Source organism: Netta rufina (assembly GCF_964035555.1).
Source record: "Netta rufina genome assembly, chromosome: Z".
NCBI classification, from domain to species: Eukaryota; Metazoa; Chordata; class Aves; order Anseriformes; family Anatidae; genus Netta; species Netta rufina.
Genome location: NC_140126.1, coordinates 440,687 through 461,059, shown reverse-complemented (window position 1 = coordinate 461,059; position 20,373 = coordinate 440,687). Strand labels below are relative to the sequence as shown.

Below are 20,373 nucleotides of genomic sequence, written 5' to 3'. Positions count from 1 at the left end.
TTGAAGGTCCTGCGGAGGAACTGAAATCAAGCAAATTTCAGATGGCCTCACAAATGGAGCTGAAAGGTCATTGCAATACCAAGCAGGAGGTGGTGTGCTGCGCTGCAAGCCTCTGCTAAATATCAGCCAAAGATTAGCCCATCCCCTCTGAAAGGCCAAGAGCTGCAAAGGCTCCGAATTCTTCCTGTCGTGCGTTCGAGCTCGCGGAGTCTAAAAATGGCACCAGCCTCCTTATCAAAGGGAGATACAGCTTCAGGAACAGCAAATTCAAGGGAAAATGTCAGGCCGGTGAGGTACGTGAAAAGGAATTTGGGAGATTCTAAACTTTTTGAAGCCAAAAGGGAAGCTGTAGATCGTGTGGCTAGCACTAATTAACTTGGCATTGTGCTGATTAAACTTCATTCCAGTTTAATCAGCAGCTGTGGAGAGGAGCATTGTTGCTGCCAGCCTCCCGTCCCAGCTCCTGCTCCACTTCCCTTAGTTTTGATGGATGGACAGCCACGCTCAGAGAGGAATTTTTGGGGGTGGAGGAAAGCTTGAGCTGCTCTGAGGTTTATTCACTGCCCGGCTGAGTCTGCGATGAGGTGGGAGCAGTCTATGGGCAATGATCTGCTGTAGGGTTGGATCTGCATGGCCATTTTGGGATACCCACCAGACGCATCACCAGATCTTGTGTTTGTTTGGAAATCTGTTTTTTTAAAGGCTTCGCCAGACCTACATGTTGCCAGTTCAGGGACTCTACTAAATACAGGTTTTATATGGGAAAAGCAGCATCAGAGTGTCAGTTTTACCAGGGGATAGGCTTGTGGAAAGAGCTCAGCAAGGCTGCAGGTGTCTCACCCAGGCCTCCAACCTTCCCTAATGGCATTTTGTTAATTTACCTGGCAAATTCCTCACCTCTTGTGCTGGCATGTCTGGCTGGTCTAACTGGGCTCAGCAGTTCTCCCCACACCCAGTTCCTGGTGTCCGACACTGGGGCCTCCTGCCACCGCCAGAGGTACAAGACCAAGAGTTTGGAGAGCTGCTGAATCTCACAGCAACCAAAGCCACTAAAAGCCTGGATGAGATAGTTTGCAAACGTGAAATAACCCATCTGCATGATGGAAATCTCACCTCCTATGTGGCAGGTAGTGCCTGGCCCCCCAAATATGTGGGTTGATGCATCAGTTGGGTTAAAAGGTGCCTGTTGTGCCAGCATCAGCAGGGCAGAAAGCCTGGGGAATGCTCGCCCAGCCCCGGCAGCAGTTTTGTTTCTCAAAAGCTTTGGGAAACGAGGTAAGAGCAGCAACCTGGTGTTGCTGACAGGCTTCCCTTGGGGGAGAGCTGGCTGAGGGCTGCAGGGCCCTCCCCTGCCCGCCATGCCTGCGGGCTGTGCTGAACGGCAGCACGCAGGTTTCCGAGGTGGATGTAATAAAACAACATCCACGTGGGAGAGGAAAAATGTTTCTGTCTGAGCGGGCTTGGCAAAACCGCTGTCAGGAACAGTAAAACTCATAACGGGAGGTCAGCTCGGGTGCCAGGCAGGCGGCTCGCTCCCGCGCCGCACAGCGGGAGGAGGCCGTGCTTTAAAAGGAACTGGGAAAGGGAGATAAGCTGGGCTGCCAGCACCTTGGAAACCCTCCCTCCAGGTGACTTGAGGCCACACGGTTTGGCTTGTGTCCCTTGGGAAGTGCCTTCTTCTCCCAGCAGCTCCTCTGCTCCCCAGTGCTCTCCATCCCACGAGGTGCCCACCATGCCACCGAGCCTGGTGCAGTGTGAGCACTCAGGACCCATTTCCCACCCCTGTGATGGATTTTCCAGTTTAGCTCTGCCTCACCTGGCTGAATCGTCTGATGGGGAGCAGGCTGCTGGAGGTTGTGTTTTGCCCAAAGGAGAGCACAGACCTTGCTGCTGGGGTCCCCCTGCTCCTCCCCGTGCACCCTCCCCGCCTGCTCAAGCCCCTGGCTCCTCCCATGGTAGCAAGGCTTTTCCCAGCCTTGGACCACAGCTGGTGCTTTCTCCAGAGACCCTTATGAGATGTCTTATGTGAACGAGAGGTGGGAAGACCCTGCTGTGGCTGGAGGTACCTCCAGGAGGTTCCTATTCCCTCTGGGGCAAGGGCAAGCTATGGGCCTTGCTGCCAGCCAGCAATCTCCTGGTCCCTCTCTCTTGCAAGCAGTTCTGCCAGGATTTGGGGTCATCAAGCTGTGGAGTAACTCCTTGGGGAGGTTCTCTGTGTGCTGTTGGGTTACAAGCCTGGCTTTGAAGAGGGGAAGCTGGTGGGAGGTTGTTTTGGGGGAAATTTCCACTATGTAGAGTCACCTTCAATCCTCACCCCAGCAAACAGGGACATGGCTCAGAGGGGATGAGGGATGTGACTCCACACCAAGGAGAGGACTTTTTCCTAAGGCAACACCTGCAGAGTCCTCCCCAGGCTGTGCCGCATGACCCTGAACCAGCACAACCTTCCCATACTCCTCCAAAAAAAAAACCAGCCCTACAGAAAATGAAACATTCAAATAACAGCACCAGCTGGGCAGCAGCCCAGCACCCCGCTGGGGACGCTCTGACATCCAGAGCTGACCTCCTGAGCAAAACCACAGCTATTTCCCTCTGCCCCAGCTGGGGTGGACTTTCAAAGCCTGGCCAAGCCTTTGGGCTGAGAGGCTTGGAGCATCTGTTCGGCTTTTTGGCCGCTGGAAAGTAGCTGATTGATGTAGGGTAACCTCTGAGTGTGGAGTAAATCTGGAAGTGCTAAAATCCTGTCAGGTGCATGGTGGAAACCGTGGGGCTGGGGTGCAATAACCGGAGAAGTGGGGTGTCATAGGGCCACAACTAAAACAGAAATCCTTCTCCAGCATGTTACTGACATGGATTAAAAGGCTTGGGGAATTTTGCTGTGTGGTAGCTCTTCCTGAACACCAGGCAGAAGGTGCTGGAGGTTGAACCACCCGGTGCTGCAGCCACTCCTGGAGGTCTCGGCCGAGCAAAGAGCTCTGGCAGCAAAGCTGGAGCTGAGCTGTGCGAAGGACATCGATCCCGCTGCAGGGTTGGGATTCAAAAGGCCAGGCCTTTGAGAAATAACACTGTAGGTCGTGCTCATCTGAAAACAAAAACAAAAAGCAACACCCTGCCATTCTTCAGTATAAGCTGCTTTTTCAAAATTTTCTGAACACAGCGAAAAAAAATCCCAAGCATTTCTGATTTCCCATTTTACATTCTTAAGCTGGAAAAAATAAAAGTGGCTTATGAGGTTTAAGCTATTTATTACCAAATAAAACTGCATTTGGGCCGTCTGCTTCTGTGCCAAGTTTTGGTCTCCCGAGAGCAGGCATATGGAGAGTTACGAGCCCCTCTGAAGCGAGGCTGATGACAGGAACATTGACTTGGTCTTAATTCCGTCCAGGCTGTCAGATGCTCCTGGGCTATTTTGGAAGCCCATCATGGGGACACCAGAGGCTGCCTGTGCTGTGGAGCCATCCCCACAGCATCCCACCAGGATGCTGCCTTAGCATTATCCCTTATCCCCAGCCATCTCCTCTGGGTATTGCATTTACTGGTGAAATCGTGTATTTCTCTCTAAAGCTGTGTGTGAGCTACAGAGAAAGGATATTCTTGGTGGAATAAGCAGGAACATGATTTCTGTTCCCCGAAACATGATTTCTGTTCACACCATGGCTGGAAGGCAAGTTCCTTGCAGTCAGCCTCCTTTGACCTCAGCGGGAGGGGAAAATATCCACAAGCGGGTGGATGCTCAAGGTGTAAGTGAGAGCTGTTGTCACCTACTCCGTCATTCCATCCCAAAATTAATCCCTGCCTGCGCCAGGGGATGCTCTTTAGGAAACCATCCAGCCTCAGCTTGGGCAACCCTGGTGCCACGGAGGGGATTTTGGCTGCAGGTACTGGGCCAGACCTGGTTTTGTTGGGCTTATTTGCTAGACCCAACCCATGCAAGGCACCATTTAGTCTGTCCTAAGCCACATTTTTTCCTCTTTTCTCAGTGCAGTGGGGCTGCTGTGGTGCTGCCTGTGGGGTGCTGGGTGCGAGCCCCTCTCCAAGCCCCCTCCCCATTTCTGGCACCCATGCAAGGGGCTTGTTGCTTCCCCTGTGTGCAGCACCAGCCTGGCATTTCCTAGGTGAATGACTTTACATTTCTCCCCACGAAATACATATTTCTCACTGTCTGGGTAGAGTTTTCTGCTCTGTGTTATTACAGCAGGACTCAGGCATTAGCTCACACCAGGATCGCGTGCGGAAATGTAAAGTAAGAGTGATTTCCACCCTGAGAAACTGATATTTTGTTTGTGCTTTAAACACAGCTCTCTTTCCTAGAGTGACACATACCTCTAAAATCAGGACATTAAGTTTAATGGACAGCAGGCTTCCAGGATCTTTGATTTCAGCTGCAGATTTCTTATTCACAGAGCATAAAAGAAGAATTGCCTGGGTGTAGTGGGGTAGGACCGGGGTTTCCCAGCCCTGAGTTCACCCAGCTCAGCTCAGGGACCTGCTGAGCTGCCCTGACCCGTTCATCTCTGGCTCTTGCTGTGGTGCTGGGGGTGCAAATGGGCCCCAGAACATCCCCTCCAGAGGATGCACGGTGATGGTCTGACCTGCAAAGTCCTTTTGGTTAATTGAGTGAGCAGGTCGGGGGGTGTGGGATGCTGTGGGCAGCAAAGTGTATTGGGTGTTGGGCACTTCCACAGGCTGGGGAGCCCTTTGGCCACAGGGCAAGCAAGGAAATATCAGAAATCTGAGTGTTGGATTTGCTTCTCCAAGCAGCTGGCAGCACATTGCTGCCTGTCACAGTGGGGACACAAGCACCCAGACTTGTACATCACCAGCCTTGATGGGGACAGAGCTCACCTTGAGAGCTCCTCACTGCATGCGTGTATCATCATCTTACCTGCTGCTCTGTGCAGGCAGAGACAAGTAGCAGACCTCTGGCATGTCAGGACTTTTATTATTTTGTTTTTTAAGTTAGGGATAAACAAGCTCCCTAGTGTCCCAAAAAGGTGAGCATGGAGGAACAGGCAAGTTTATTGCCTCAGTTATCCCAAGTGTTTTCCGTCCCCCTCCAATTTATTTTATTTTATTTTATTTTATTTTATTTTATTTTATTTTATTTTATTTTATTTTATTTTATTTTATTTTATATTTTATTTTATTTTATTTTATTTTATTTTATCATTTAATTTAATTTTTATTTTATTATTTTATTTTATTTTATTTTATTTGGTGAATTGGGCTAATATCCCAAAACCTGGGGAAGAAATTTTGGGCCCAGGTGCCTGCCAATAATCTGGGAAAAACTCCTTTGCTCTGCCTTTCCTGCTGTATGGAACATAGAATAGGCTGGGAGACGCTGCAGCCCCCCTGCCCCTTAGCTCCCCCCCCATGCTCCCCCTCTTTCCTCGCACCCAGATGGAGTGACATCAGGACCATTACATCTTGGGAAACATTTTTTTTTTCAGCTCATTTTGGCTTTTTATTGGTGTGATGATCCAAAAAGCATGCATACACCCTCGAACGCGAGGCATTAGAATAAAGCTATAATTAAAACATAGTGTGAAGTACAAAAGCAAAAAGACGACTTAGAGTGTAGCAACACCACCAAAGTGTTTCGCTTTCCTTCTCTGAAAACATTGCTGCATTCAACATGTTCTTGCAAAACAGTATCTTCAGTGGAAGGTTTTTCCCCTCCTGAAGCTATGGGAAAAATGTTGTAGGGAGAAAAATCATAGGAAGAGGTACGGGTCTGGGCTGCCCGGCTGTATCTCATCACTGCTCTCGCTGAATCTGGCTGCTCAGTATCAGTTCAGCCTTTCCTTTCATCCCTGATGGAAATGTGCTGAGGAGTGCTGGTTGTCACCAGCTGTAAACATTGTTTGCTGAATGCTGAACCCGGGCTCTGGAAGGAGTCCTGTCCTGGACTTTTTGGGGTCCAGCGGGGCTGCATGTGGTTCCTGCAGGAGAGGGGTTGCTCTGCGGGGGATGTGGAGGCTCAGGAGAGCTGCAGGGGTGTGGGTATGTGCACGAGTCTCTGCTCTGTTCCATGGTTTTGGGATGAAGTGAGCTCTGCCTTGCTGTGCCAGCACAGAGGTGTGGGGAGGAGGGATGCAAGGAGGATGGCAGCAGCCACCAAACAATTAAAAGGCAACAAGGAGCCCTTTTCTGCCCATCTCAGTCCTTTTCCCCTTAACCCCTTTGCTGCTCTTTCCAACCAAATATGCAAGACCTTGAGAGGCACAACGATAAAGAAAAACCCACCCCAAAAACGTGGTGCTCCCGCCCAGAACCCAACCACGCTTGACCATCAACCATCACATCAACCACGTGGAGCCCACCACGAAGGCTCAATCCTGACTGAGTCCTTGGTGCTGCACAGCACGGCCAAGCACATAAAGCAACCAAAAACCACTCCTTACCTGTCAGTAATGCTCACCAGGGCTGGAGCTATGGTCTGCTATGCTCGGCATGGCACTAGACGCGTGGGACGGCAGCCTGCGCCCTGGGCTGGGTTTGAGCCGGCTGCCTATTATTTTTGGCACAGCTCTTCCCATTTGCTAAACAAAATGACAAAGCTGTTGGCGAAGGTGCTGAGATCGGGACAGATTCCTTCCCATCTGATAAGCTCTTCTCCAGTTCTTTCCACCTCCTCGTCTGTCCTCCCCTCCCTGATCTCCTCTCCTTGCAGTTTGGTGTCCTACACCGGGAGGGAGAGGGCATGGTATCCCCTTCTGTGCAGGGACACTACATCTTTATGCACCTGAATATGCAGTGGATTTGGCCTATAGATTTTAAAATTATTATTTATTTTATTTTATTTTATTTTATTTTATTTTATTTTATTTTATTTTATTTTATTTTATTTTATTTTATTTTATTTTATTTTATTTTATTTTATTTTATTTTATATATGTTATGTTATGTTATTATGTATATTTCTTCAGATTTATTATCTATTTGGACATTTTCATAAGGATTATGTTCACAAAAAAAATTGCAAAGGGTTAAGACAAGACTGACAGCACTCACTCATGGTGCCAGGCAGTTTGTAGCTTGTTTGTAAACACAGTGTGAGCCCCGTGGCCACGTGAACCTGAAGCTGCTCCCACAATTTCTGCCTTTCCTGGCCACAAACCATCAGGACAGATGCTGACATCTGACCATGTCTCTCTCCATGGGGAATGTGAATACACAGCTACAGGCATGTCCAGGGAAACAAAGTGCAGGCACCGTGGCGGTGCTATTAAAAGCCTGGCTCTGGTTTTGGGGGGGTTATCTGCCTTCCCAGGAGGGCTCTAATTAGCCCCAAATGGCCGAGATGGTGTGTCTCTGGTCCTCATCTCGGCAGATTGCAAAGGGCAGACCTTCCGTGGTGGCAAAATTTGTCAGTGAGCAAAGCCAGGAGGATGTATAAATAACCCCAGCATCCCTGCCACCCCCTGCCTGCCCACCTCCCCCGGCCCTCACTGTTAGAGGCTCAGCGAGCAGGGCCAGGTTGCCTTTCCCAGGGGAACAACTTGCATGTACCGTGGCTGCTTAACCGCATCGGACAGATTTTGTTTTCCCTGCAAACGCTGCTGTAGCTGTCTGCTCGAGATGCCCATCTCCAGTGTGAGCTGCAGGTCCGATCCTGCCCAGTCCTCATTGCTCCAAAAATACCGCTGCCACGAGGAAAGGGAGTGGAAATTGTTCTGATTTCTGTTTTTATTTTATTTTATTTTATTTTATTTTATTTTATTTTATTTTATTTTATTTTATTTTATTTTATTTTATTTTATTTTATTTTATTTTTGTTTTTAGAAAGCTGTAGTATCTTCTGTCTCCTGCCACGCATTACCCAGGGGCTTTGCATCTCCAGGGTGGGCCATCTTTTAATGAGCACTTGGATCCCTGCATCCTTATGGGGTGAAACATTGGATAAATCCACATGTGCATATGCACAGTCAAATCCTGCCTGCTGCCAAAGGAGGATCCCCAGGGACCGAAGCAGCCAGTAGCAGACCGGCACATTTCTGAGATTCGGTGTCACCTACCAAGCTGTAAAAATACATATGAGCTTGTCATTTGCAGGGGTTCACCTGGGAGTGCCAAGGAATTCACAGCATGTCTTGTTTCATGTTTTAATGAAAAAAAGGTCCAGGCTGCTTCAAATAATGTATAGAAACAATAAATATAACTGTAGAACTGAGAAAAAAAATAGCTGTGGAAGAGAGAAAGAAGCTGTGAGGACACGATGAGTTTCCAAAACCAGATTTATATCTCCTAAATTTAAGTCCGCTGCCTGTAATGCCATCTTCCCACGAAGCACTGTGAGCACTTCCCAAATAGCTGCTGAGTGATCTTCCTGGCACGGATTTTGGGTTGAGATCATCTTCAGGGTGCAGGTAGGGAAAGGGGCTGTGGCATCACTGAGATGTGCAGCGATGGGACATACCCATCAATATCAGGGTCAGAGCAGGCCCAAGAATAAAAGTCCAAATTGCTTATGTCTTCTTTAACTCTCAGGAACCACCTTTTGGGGACTAACTTGTGCCAAAGAAAGCATCTGTGTAAAATCAACTGCATTCTGGTGATGTTCCCCTGTTCCTGCCCAGCCACCCAAACCACTGTGCTGCTCCAGGGCTTGCTCCCGTGGTCACAGACCCAGACCCGTGCCGGGTCCTCAGCACCACTGCTGGGGGCCACAGCACCAAGGAGGTGAGCCCCCCTGGGGGGGTGGCCACTGGTCTGCATGCCTGTTTTGGCAGCAGCAAGAGGTAGTGAAGTGCTGATTCCCCACCCTGTGGGCCCTCTCTGCTGGCCTTGGCTTTGGGGTGTGATGGAAGAAGCCAAAGAACAAGGAAAAATTGCTTTTCTTTTTATTTTACTCCCTCCACTTTTCAGTGGCAAAGACCAATGAGGCTGGTGAACCTGCTAGGTGCCTTTGCATAAGGTCATCAAAAACCTCCCAAGAGCTGGCCAACTCCTCTTCCTGCAAGGTCAAAGCATCCCAATGGAGAACGTAATCCTGCAGCAGGATGAGGACCAAAACTTGAGCCCATGGTGGTGGGGAGCTGGTCTCTGTCCTGCAGAGGGATGTTGCCCTCCTGCAGCAGCACTAGGACAGGCAGTGGGGAACAGCTTGTGGAGGATGCAGGTGGTGGCTCTGGAGCTTGATAGACAGCTTCCAACTCATCGCCTTTGCTGTAGAAAAGTCCTCGGGGCTTAGCTGAGAAATGGAAATATCAGTCCTGCCTCTGTCACGGGGAATAGAAACAGAAGGTGAAGCGAGGTGCCTGGACTGGTTTTCAGTCAGTGATTGCTCTCTGCGGTGGCAGACATTACTGCCCAGATAAAAAGCAGATTAAAGACATGAATCAAATTTTCTTGAGGCATTTTATGGGCCATGATTTTAAGTTAGAATGCAAATATGGTCTGGGACCGATCTGAGGCTCAGGAAAGAGAAGGAAGATGTGCTGGTGAGTAATCATTAATAGGCACGGACCAGGAGTGGGTGTCAGTGAGCCAGGCTCTTGTCTTGGTCACAGTGGGTTGTCTGGAGCAGTTCTGCTCAGTAGGGGTTACTGAGTTGTCCTCGTGTGTGCAAGATCAACTTGTGGCCTTGGAAACAAGTCTCCAAGATGCCCCCTCGCAGCTGGATATGACAAGCAGAACAGGGCAAACTTGACATCAGATAGCACAGGGATGAAATGTTCTGTTTTGTGTGGTTGTTGGCTTCCCAAAGCTTTCTGGGGTCCACCAGAGCTGTGTTTGGCAGCGACCGGCTCTGTTGTGCAGGCTGGCTCGGTTATGCCAGCTGCATGATTTGATGACAGCTAATAAGCACAGCTTTGCTGAAATATTCTCTGAAGACTTTGCTTTGCCATCAAAATCCTCATCAGCAATTGGATTAACTGTAGGAAATGAACAGCTACAACACAAGATAGTGAGTTATGTTAAGACAAATTGGTGGGGTTTATTTAATCATATGGTCTGGGTCTGGATAATATTATTCCTATGGAGTTAAATACATCATAGAACCTGTGGGTACAAGAAAAAAAAAATACTAAAAAATAGTTAATTCCGATGACTAGTGCCTAAAATAAGAAAGATTAACTCTATATCGAAAAACCCTACAGGGCTGGGCTCTTACCTTAGGTTATATTGGCTCTGCATGGGCCGTGCATGCCCTCCCACCCAAACATCAGAGATGTTCTGGACCACAGCGAAGGGTATGACCCAGTCCTTTGCCAAGGTTGTTGGCATGGGAGTAAAAAATCAGGTCAAAAGCCCTGACTGCATGATCTGCCCACCCTGTGCCCTCTGGTCGTCATGCCTCTGGCATCAAAGACCCTGTAGACATTTTGCTAAGTCAGACTGAGGTTTCCCCAGACACAACAAAAGGCTGAAAATCCTTGGGTGATGTGGCACCAGACATCAAAAAAAAAAAAAAAAAAAAAAAAAGCCAGAGACACAAAGGATAAGAGACTGGCTTTTTCTAGTTTTATTTTGTGCTGCAAAATTTGGCTCAGTAAATGTGTGATGAAATATCTCTCAGCTTCATTGCCCTGTGCTTTGTCTGACCTACAACCAAACTGCTGCCCCAAGGCACAGGCTGGTTTGTTCGGGTGAGCAGTGGGATTAGCACTTTAACCTCCTCTTGCACCTTTTCTTGAGGCCCCACGAAGTCCTGAAGATGTTAAATCTGTCTCCTATCACTTGCTGTAGCTGTTTTCCATTGGGAGGAGCAGAGCTGAGCTATTCACCATGAGTGACTCTGCCAGTGTCCAGCAAACACAAGCGTTAGGAGGCATCTCTCCATGGTGGTGGTGTTGCCCAGCTCGAGCAATGGGCCAGGTCCTCAATTCATTATTCATTTTTTACCTGGGAACTAGGGCAGCCAAAATAGCCTGTAGTATGGGGGGACAGGGTACATAGACACCTCTTGGATGGGGTTGGTAGCTCTGCCATTCAGGAATGGTGGGTCTGGTCCCACCTCCTCTGGTTTTAATTAATAGGGCAGTCAAATCATGCCATTACCTGACAGCATGAGAAATTATCACCTTCAGAATCTCTGCTGCTGGTGGAACACAAATTTGTTCCCCATTGCCTCTCTCAGGGGGGCACTACGGAGGATGAGTTTGCATTTAAGAGACGTTGTGTATAATTACTTATGCACTGTTTTAAAAGCTTTTCATTTCCTCTAAATCCTCTCCTGTTCTTTCTTCTGCTGGCATCTGGCTTGCTTTGTGCACCCTCTGTTTCCATAAGGGTGTGAACAGAAAGAGCCTGGGGCTCCCCCAGCTCTTGTGCTGGCCTGGCCCAGCCCATGGGTGGAAGGGAGATGGAAGCAGAAGGGATCTGGGACAAGGAGGCATCACCTGCACACCTGGCCTGTGTCTTGGGATGACACTCAGTGTCTCACAGTGCTGTTACACCTTGACATCTTGTGCCAGTTCCAAAGATTAACAAAATTATAGGAATTTCCTTCCTAAAAGGAAGATGAGGCATTCAAAAAAGTGCATAAAAAGGCCGGTGTCCTATCTTGGGGCTGATACCCAGCAAAGAGCCTCTTCTAATGGTCTCTCTGGAGTCTCATCCTTCAGTGCTGAGCTGCCTCTCTCCTTAGTTCAAGAGCCAGAAGTTTTACCGTGGTGCCTGGAACTGTGCTGGGAATGTAGGAATTAACGTGCTGGGCTGGGCCACGGGCCCATCCAAGCAAGGACCTTGAGGGAGATGAAAGCCAGTGCCAGACGTTTGCAAAAAGCCTCCAGCACGGATATCTTTCACACCTCATTTCTTCCTCATCCCCACCAGCCTCACGGCTGATCTCACAGCAGCTCATGTTGTGTTTTCTGCAGCCATTTTCCATTTCCTGATGAGGCCGGGCTGCTGGAAAGGGTCTAGGCAAAGAAAAAACTATCAGCCAAAATCATAGCCCCTGCTTTCAAGGGAGGAAGGTGTCCTGTCCATCTCCTGCAGCCACTGAGAGACACTTTCTCAGGGCAGGGATTATTTCCATGCCTTTTTAAGGGTCAGACAGGCAAATAAATACCTTTTTAGACAGGCAAATAAACACTTTGATTTGCATGCATGGAAAGTCAGCGACTTTTGGGAAGTTCTGTGGGCTGTTAACCTGCAGAAACGCATTTCAGACAATGCATTTTTTCCTTCTCTAAAATGTTGAGCCTTTTGTTCCTTTTTTCTCTTTAAGACAGGCAAACCAAAACAAGCTGAAATTTTCCATCAGCATGCACTTCAGTTCAGAGCCAAAAGACTACTTTGAACCCAAACCCATATTTTGGTTCCAATGTTTTTTGGAGGAAAAAAAAACTATTAGTCAAAATCAACATTTTTTTTCCCCTGTGCAATCGACATTAGCTGACCTGCCCTTTTCCTCTGCCTTTTGGCAGGGGAGGCAAACAAACAGCTGCCTGCATAAAAATTCCTCTGGATCTGCAACTGGGTGCCTCTGCCACCGCCGGCCCCGGTGACAGCCGCGCTCTTCTCTTCCAGGTGCTCCTTTTCAAAGGTCTCAGCATCCCCATGCTACCTCCTGCCGGCACTTCCACCTGGGTCCCCAGCCTCAGCTCTCGGCCGACTTCGCCCTGCCTCACGCAGTGCAACCCCAGCCGGGGCTGACCCCCCACATGGCCCCTGCGCACCAGCACAGCGGCCCCCTGCACCAGTCCCTGGCGCCAGTGCCAGCCCTGCCCTTCCAAGACGTGGCCGGACCCTCCTTCCTACCTCAGGCGCTACACCAGCAATACCTCCTCCAGCAGCAGCTCCTCGAGGCCCAGCACCGCCGGCTCATGCCCCATCCCAGGTAAGGTGTGGTCTGAAGGAGTCACAGGAACGGAAGGGGTTGGGTTGGGTTGAGTTGGGTTGCGTAGGGTTGGGTAGGGTTGAGTTGGGTTGAGTTGGGTTGGGTAGGGTTGGGTTGAGTTGGGTTGGTTAGGGTTAGGTTGAGTTAGGTTGGGTTGGGTTGGATTGGGTTGAGCTGGGTTGAGTTGGGTTGGGTAGTGTTGGGTTGGAAGGGACCTCTAAAGATTGTCCATCTGACCTCCTGCCATGGGCAGGGACACCTCTCACCAGACCAGGTTGCCCAAAACCCCATCCAGCCTGGTCTTGAGCACCTCCAGGGATGGGGCATCCCACATCTGGGATGCTGGGAAGCTGTTAGGCTCAACTTTGCCAAGCAGCTTCTGGAAAGTCCTGTCAAAACTTGCTGATAACATTAGGTTGTCTTCCAAAGTTTGCCTGTGTTTTCCCCAAATGTATCCTCCAGGAGGCTGCAGGCCAGGGTGCACTAGGGGGTGAACCCTTCCTGTGGGGATCCACGCCATGCTCACCTAGCATGTCCCAAGGCCACCTAGTGCCACCACTTGTAGGGGACTCACAGCATAACACCCCGGGGTGGCAGTGAACCTGTCCTGCATCCCAGAGAGAGGCAGACTGCATACATGAGCTGCTGCCTCAAAACCAAGTAGAAGATGAGATCCACGTGGCTCACAAGGTTTTGCACATGCAGAGCTTGCTCGTCTGGACCTAGGTGTGCTTCCCAGCTGTGATCCGCCTCTGTGAAGTGAGACAGAACAAAATCATTGATCTACAGCACATTCAATCAGGAAAAACAGCCTAAATTCAGACGGGGCTGAGGACTGCAGAGAGAATTACTGCAGCTCAGCAGAGGTGGGAATGGGCGCCCAGCCTCATCCTGTCAGTGTTTGTGGGGAGAGGGGTTTGGATAATGTGTAGGAGCAGCGTGCTTTTTTTGGAAGCATATGGAAGCTGCTTGTGGGCTGTACCCGTGCGCTGGGAACCAAAGGATGAGTCTTTGTGATAATACTTCGTTTGGAAAGCATGCTACAGACGGAAAATGCTTTCTTTCTGTATCCTTTCTGTCTGCAAATTGCGGATTCTTCTCATCCAGCTTTTGTTTTGCATAAGCTGGATTTCAGGTGGATTTAACGATTAGTTAATAATTGGGTAGCAAATATGTGCGAGGCTGAGGCACTGATGATACAAGTGTTTATCCCTTAGTCATAAGCCGAATTCAAACAAAACTACAGAGCACAGTTTCACATAGAAACTGCTCCACTACCTGCTGGCAGTGTTACATATGCAAACAGGTTGTCAGAGAAGAGGGACTGTGGTGGGGGAGAGGGTAGGAGCCTCTCACCCAGCCCTGTAGCCTGCTCCTGAAGGCATCCAGCACAGCTGCTTCACAGGAGGCTGCCAGAAACCCTTGGGTATGGGGCACGAGGTCCTGGTAATGGGAATATGGGGGTGCCCTAAAGATGAAGCCTCTTCATTGTGCAGTTTTCTTATGTGTTTGTCCAGTGTTTTCCTGTGGATTATCTTTGTGATAGCTCCGTTGGTGAGTGGGGACTCAGCAGGGAGCGTGGGGTCTTGGTCTGTAATGCAGAGCCTGCTTGTGCAGCCGCCTCGCACCTCTCCATGCACAGACAGTGACCAAGCAGCATATGCTCTTCCCCTGAGCGGAGAGTAGTTCAAATGGATAAAAATCACAGGAAGAAACTTGATTCCCTAGAAAAACCTCACTGTATTTCCTACTACTTACCTCTCCCTGCTCGCAAGGGTAGCTGGAGCAGAAGAAGCTGGGTCCCAGGCTGGCACTTCCATCACCCACAGAAATGTTGGCAAAGGCCAGCAAGAATAAATTCTGCTGTCAGTTACTCCTGAGTGATCCTGTTATGAATGAGGTTCCCTGGGAGTTTATGGACTGCATGGGGAGACAAGACAACCTGCCGCTTCCTCATGATGATGGATAACACACGTACCGGGAAGATGCTTTGTCCTGTCTGTTGTTTATGGGGCTGACTGTGGAGAAAAAGAAAATAGTGAGAGAGACACAAAGGTGCTAAGGAAGAAGTTTAGTCTCCTCTTTATTTTTTTTCCTTGTTGCCACCAAATAACAGCTCATGTAAACTGAGCACATGAGGATGTTTCAGGGGGTGCAAGTGGAGGTCTGCATCATGTCAGTGGTGACCAAGAGCAAATGCCATAGCTCTGGGTTCCTCTTCCCATCATCCTTGACACCTGTCTGGGTTCTTCTGACTTGGATGCATGATAGCGATCCCAAATCTTTGGGTTTTCCCATTGTTTGTTGACTTGGGCTTGTGCCCACCCATTGTTAACTCGCTTCTGGTCTCTTCCTCCCGTAGGCGGGCTCAGGAGCGCATGTCCGTTCAGCCCCACCGCCTGCACCCCAGCTTTGACTTCAGCCACCAACTGCAAACTCCACAGCCCATGGGGCCCCAGCCCAGGTATTTAGCCGAAGGCACGGACTGGTAAGTCTTCCTCATCTCTCCAGTGTGTTGAATGAGGCACTTAAAAAGTTCCGTGGGGTTTGCAAACCCCTCATGGCTTGGTGCTTCCATGAGAGCTGGTGGTTCAGTAGAACAGAAATAAACTGGGGAGTGTGCAATGGGGAAACTCATCCCTGAGAGCCACAAGTCCATGCTAAAGCATTTATGCATGTGTACGATAACATCAAGGCATCGATATTGCCCAAACCTCTCCATACATGGATGCAGAATGCACCTAAACCATAATCTTCCTCAGGGGCTTGTCATGCTGCAGCCTCCAGGGCAGCACCTTCCATGGTCTGTTTCATCTAGACCAATATCTCTCTCTGAATGAGACCCTCTGCTGTCCACCAGGCACTCAAAAACAGTGTCCATAACTCTTCCAGAGCCTAAATTAGTGGGCACAGCCCTGCCCTGCCCCGAAGGGTGGGGTGAACGAATTAGTAGCTGTTAATCATTCTCTCATCACATTGTCTGATGCCTTGGAAAAGCTGAGCAAAGCATTGATTGCTCTGTTTTCAGAGCAAGTTTTGAGCTCCTGCACATTTAATAAGGCACAGGGCCCTACTCGGAAGAAAAGGAGAATAAAAACATATTTCTGAGTAGCTCCTTGTTAGCTGAGCAAAGCCCATTCTGTGCGTTGAAAGGAAAAAATAGCATGTGAACATGTAATTAGAGACAATCGTAGTGTGTATGCACAAGGGGACCAAAATAAAATGGCACAGGAAATCTTAATTATGGCATTTCCTAACATCTGAGTGGTTTGCTCTGCAAATGGAGAGTTCTTTTAACACAGTTTTTCTTCCTCCTCTGGGGTAAGAATATACAACCTAAAATATGGCCAGATCCTTCTGTCATTTTCTTCTCAGGTGTTCCCATTACTGGTACTGCCATGAGGTGAATTTGGCCGATGTGACATTGTTCAGATCAGGCTGCAAAGCGTTTCATGCTCCATCTGGGTAGAGCCACTCTTTCTGCTTCTCTTTCTGTGCATATCGCTTAATTATAATCATTAGAAGGATCCGATAAAGCATCATTTAATCTTCCCCTCCTCCTCCCCTCTCCTTCTCCCTCTGTGTTGCTGCGTTGCCTTACAAAACCTAAGGAGTGGGCACGCCAGAAATCACATACCGTGTACACATATTGGGGTGACTCACTTCCCCTCGGGGCACATGTACAGTTTTGCCCAGTGATGGATATAAAAACTTCCCTCTGATGTGTTATCACCACGTGAGCTGTGACAGTGCTTGCTCAAAGGCAAGGGCAGCGAGGTGGGAAGCAGGGCTGGAAGCTGGGGCTGGAGGGTCATGGGTCATCTCAGACAGCCTAGCCTTGGTTAAAATCTTCTGCTGGAGGAGGAATAAACTCCCCCTGAGCTCCATTCTGCATAGGCATTTATTGATGACCATTCAGCCTGTTTTCTTGCCCTTATCCCTCAGTTTTTAGTTGTTGGCAGCCCACGGACTGTACGCATTGCAGCTCTTGAACCTCACCTCTTAACCTGATGATGCAGTACCTGTAGCACAAGGCAGAAGGTGATGGTTAGTTTGGGTTTTCTTTAGCTAACGTGCTCTGGATGCTTTACAGGGTTTGGTGCCCCAAACCCTGTAAAAACACTGTTACATGCAGTGTTCTGCATTCGGCAAGCATCACTTTAGGAGCTTCAGTGCTGGGCTTTTAGGATCCAGATGCAACACTGCACAGCAGTTCAGCAGTGCTGCTGTTGCAATCACTTGTGCAAGTTAATGATGCCCATTTGTCTTAAGGAAATCCCTTCAGCCCCTGGTCTCAAGGCGCTCTGTGGGTTATCACATCTGTCTGCAGGCAGGGAATATCAGCAGGCAGAGAGGAGATGGCTGGAGTCGTACATCAGGCCAGAGGCAGGGCTGCGATGAACCCAATATCTGATAATTTCCAATTGAGCCTTTCATCCACCTGGGAACCATCTCAAGCAGCAGGATAGATCTCCAAAAATGTGACATGGGAGTTGGAAAATGCCCAGTCCTGTGGATTCCCACCCTGGCTCTGTTCCTGCCTGTCTCCTGCTGTGTCTTATCCTCTGCCAGGCTTTGTCTGTCCAGGATATGGCTAGCATACGGCCAGCACACAGCCAGCAAAGACAGACCCCCTCTTTGCTCCAATTTGATGTGGGGGGAATTATTAGGGGGCATGAAAGCACTGCAGTTATTACCTGGTATGCAGACTGTGCTGGGTAAGAGATTTTTGTATTTAGAATCACAGAATAAAATTTACTGTCCCCTCCTGTCCATTAACTGCCGCTGGGCACACTGCTGCTGTTTCACAGCTGCTCCAGGACACGTCTGGGTTGCTCCTAACAAGCCGTGGCACTCACTGCTGCTGTCCTCCGCGGAGAGAAGGAGAACTTCAGGCTGGAACAAGGAGCAACCCCTGTGCTCTAATTAGTTTTGCTTTGACAAATGCGAAGACAATAGCTATCAGAGCGCTGGCTTTTGTAATTACGATAAAGTGAATGACATTCGGAGCACTTGTTTGCTGAGAGACTCGGTGGCTCGGGGAGAGACAAAGGGACCAGCTAATTGGGTTACAGATAGATGGATTATGGATAGGTGCTGTGCTAGGTCTCCTCCCATCCCATCCGTGCAGGCTGGGATGGGGTTTGCAGTTGTGGACTGGGCAGAGCTGCGGTGTTTTTTGGGATCTCGGTCACTTGAAGTGGCAGGGTTGAACTGGGCTGATTTCTGGAGGGACTAAGCACCCAAACCCACAAAAATGAGCCTCAGGACAGGCTGTGTGCAGGGCAGTGGGACTGCCAGGGATGTCCTGCTTCACCAATGGTCATCTGCTGGTTGTGTGATGCTGTTTCCTACAGCTGTATCATCCAGAAATATCTTAGAACCTTTATTATTTTTTCTTTATTGTTATTACTATTATTATTGTTATTATTATTGTTATTATTGTTATTATTATTTTGTACAAACAGCATTTCTGGGGTGCCCCGAGGCCAGGTTTGATGCATTCTCCCTTGCAGGCAGGGAATACCTCCCTTGTCCCCTCCAAACCTTCTTGTGACCTGGGCTGGGAGACCTCCAGAGAGGTCACAGGCACGGATGATGGTCCTAACAACCACCCAGAATGGCCCCTTGTTTCTTTGCCCTCATGCATTTATCTGCATTCCCGCAAAATGAGGGCAAAATGTGATCATCTGCAATGATGGTGGCACAGGGAGGACCTGGCCAGGCTGAGTTACTGAGTCTAGGGATTGATCAGAGCCCTCAAAACACTGCTCTGCAATTTTCAGGCTACACCCTGCAGCTCTTGACCCCAGCTAGCACAAATGCTAAGTGCAATAAAATCATCCCCTTGCTCCTTCATTCTGCCCTGGTAGAGGGAAGGGTGATTGCCCAAATCCAAGGCTTTTAAAGCAGAAACATCACCTCTTGTTGAGGCACCCCTGGCTGCTCAGAGCCCTCCCCTGCCGTGAGCGTGATTTATCACAGCCCGTACCATGCTGCTAGACAGCCACAGCTCCACCTTCCTCCTCCTCGTACCCACAGGGACCTCAGCGTGGATGCAGGCCTGACTCACGCCCAGTTCCAGGTCCGGCCGGTCCCTCAGCCCTATCAGCATTACTTGGCCACACCTCGGATGCACCACTTCCCCAGAAGCACATCCTCGACACAGATGGTAAGTGAAACGCCTTTACCGAGAAATGTTTTATGCATTGTCTGCCAGAAGGCAGTCAAAATAAAGGCTGCTATCTTTCTATCACCTGTCTTCTGCGAATCCCACTTATCTCCGGCCGTGGGAGGGAGTGTCTGAAAGGATAAGGTTGCATCATTGCACTCTGGGCTAGGGAAAGGAAAGAAAAGCTCAGCTGCTCTGGAAAGATTTGGTCCATTGCCTGCAGAGCACACACAGGCTGGTCTGCAAAACCTGGGAGACTCAATAATTATCAATAATAATGTCATTAATGCAGTGAACTTTGGGTTCCTAAGGCTCCCTTTATGCAGAAGGACTGGAGTTAGGTGGCAATTCCCCATGCCCAGCCCCCAAGACCATCCCTCCTCACATATTTGCCATCTGCATCAGCCTCGATGCCTCCTATTAAATTTGTGTGTGACCTGTTGCGCAGGTGGAGCTAGGATTTGACAAAAATATCTTAATAACATTAAGATGGGCAGACCAGGGTCATTTGCTGGTCTTTCTCCTAGCAGGGAGCTGCGTTTGGAGCTGAGCCACCCAGAGCCCCACTCATCTTTAAAGCAGCCTCAGAGATCCCACGAGGGTGCTCTTCTCTTGTACCCACAGTCCGACCCTGACACCTGCACACTGCTGCAAAGCTTTAAATACCAGAGGTTGGGTGAAGAGAAATCAACACATTTAAAAATGAAAATTAAATCTCTTTTTAAGCTAATCCACGTTGAGAGTTTGGAGCTGCGGTGTTATGGATGCTATAGGAATAATTATAACAAAGAGTTTATTTGACATGTTTATAAGACATGTGAGTATGTTGTTATTATTTATAGGAGATCTACTTTTTTTTTTTTTTTTTTCCTAGTTATTAATCTACTCTTTCTTTTTTTTTGGTTATTAAAAGACTTCCATCGGGGAAGGTGTCAGCCTGCTCTCTCATTTTCAATTTTTGTAGCGCTAAATTTAAATCAGGGCACACGAGGGATTTCTTTGTGCTAGCACAGGTGGCTTTATTTTTCTCCCTCACTTCCTGCAGGTTGTTCATGAGATCAGAAATTACCCTTACCCTCAGCTCCAGTTACTTGCTCTTCAGGGACTGAACCCAAGCAGGCACACGTCGGCTGTGCGGGAGAGCTATGAAGTACGTATCTTGGGGACTGTGATTATTAAATTTTTAAGCCCTGGGAATCCATGCAAGCTCTGGCATGAACTCATAAGGCTGCCTTATGGCTTGGCAGCCGCAGATGGGAATGGGATGGAGACCTGCAGCCATTTGAGTAATAACCAGGAAGCAAAAGGGGTTGGGTGGCTTAGTGAAAGATGTTTTATTCCAGGGTGCCTGGGTCTGTCTCTGGCTGACTCTGGCTCCCTTCATGGCTGTAAGCGAAGTGCTGCAGTT

At 49.0% G+C, this 20,373-nt stretch overlaps 1 protein-coding gene across 1 annotated transcript in view; it reads left to right on the top strand.

Moving 5' to 3' along the window:
* The window catches only part of ARK2C (arkadia (RNF111) C-terminal like ring finger ubiquitin ligase 2C), a gene marked incomplete at both ends in the record, with an annotated part of 37,110 nt that overhangs the window by 14,309 nt on the left and 2,428 nt on the right, over positions 1 to 20,373 (top strand). The window contains 4 exons of the mRNA XM_084304950.1: positions 12,484 to 12,793; positions 15,156 to 15,281; positions 18,836 to 18,965; positions 20,011 to 20,115. Coding sequence (XP_084161076.1) covers positions 12,484 to 12,793; positions 15,156 to 15,281; positions 18,836 to 18,965; positions 20,011 to 20,115 — 671 coding nt within the window. The remainder of the gene's footprint in view (positions 1 to 12,483; positions 12,794 to 15,155; positions 15,282 to 18,835; positions 18,966 to 20,010; positions 20,116 to 20,373) is intronic.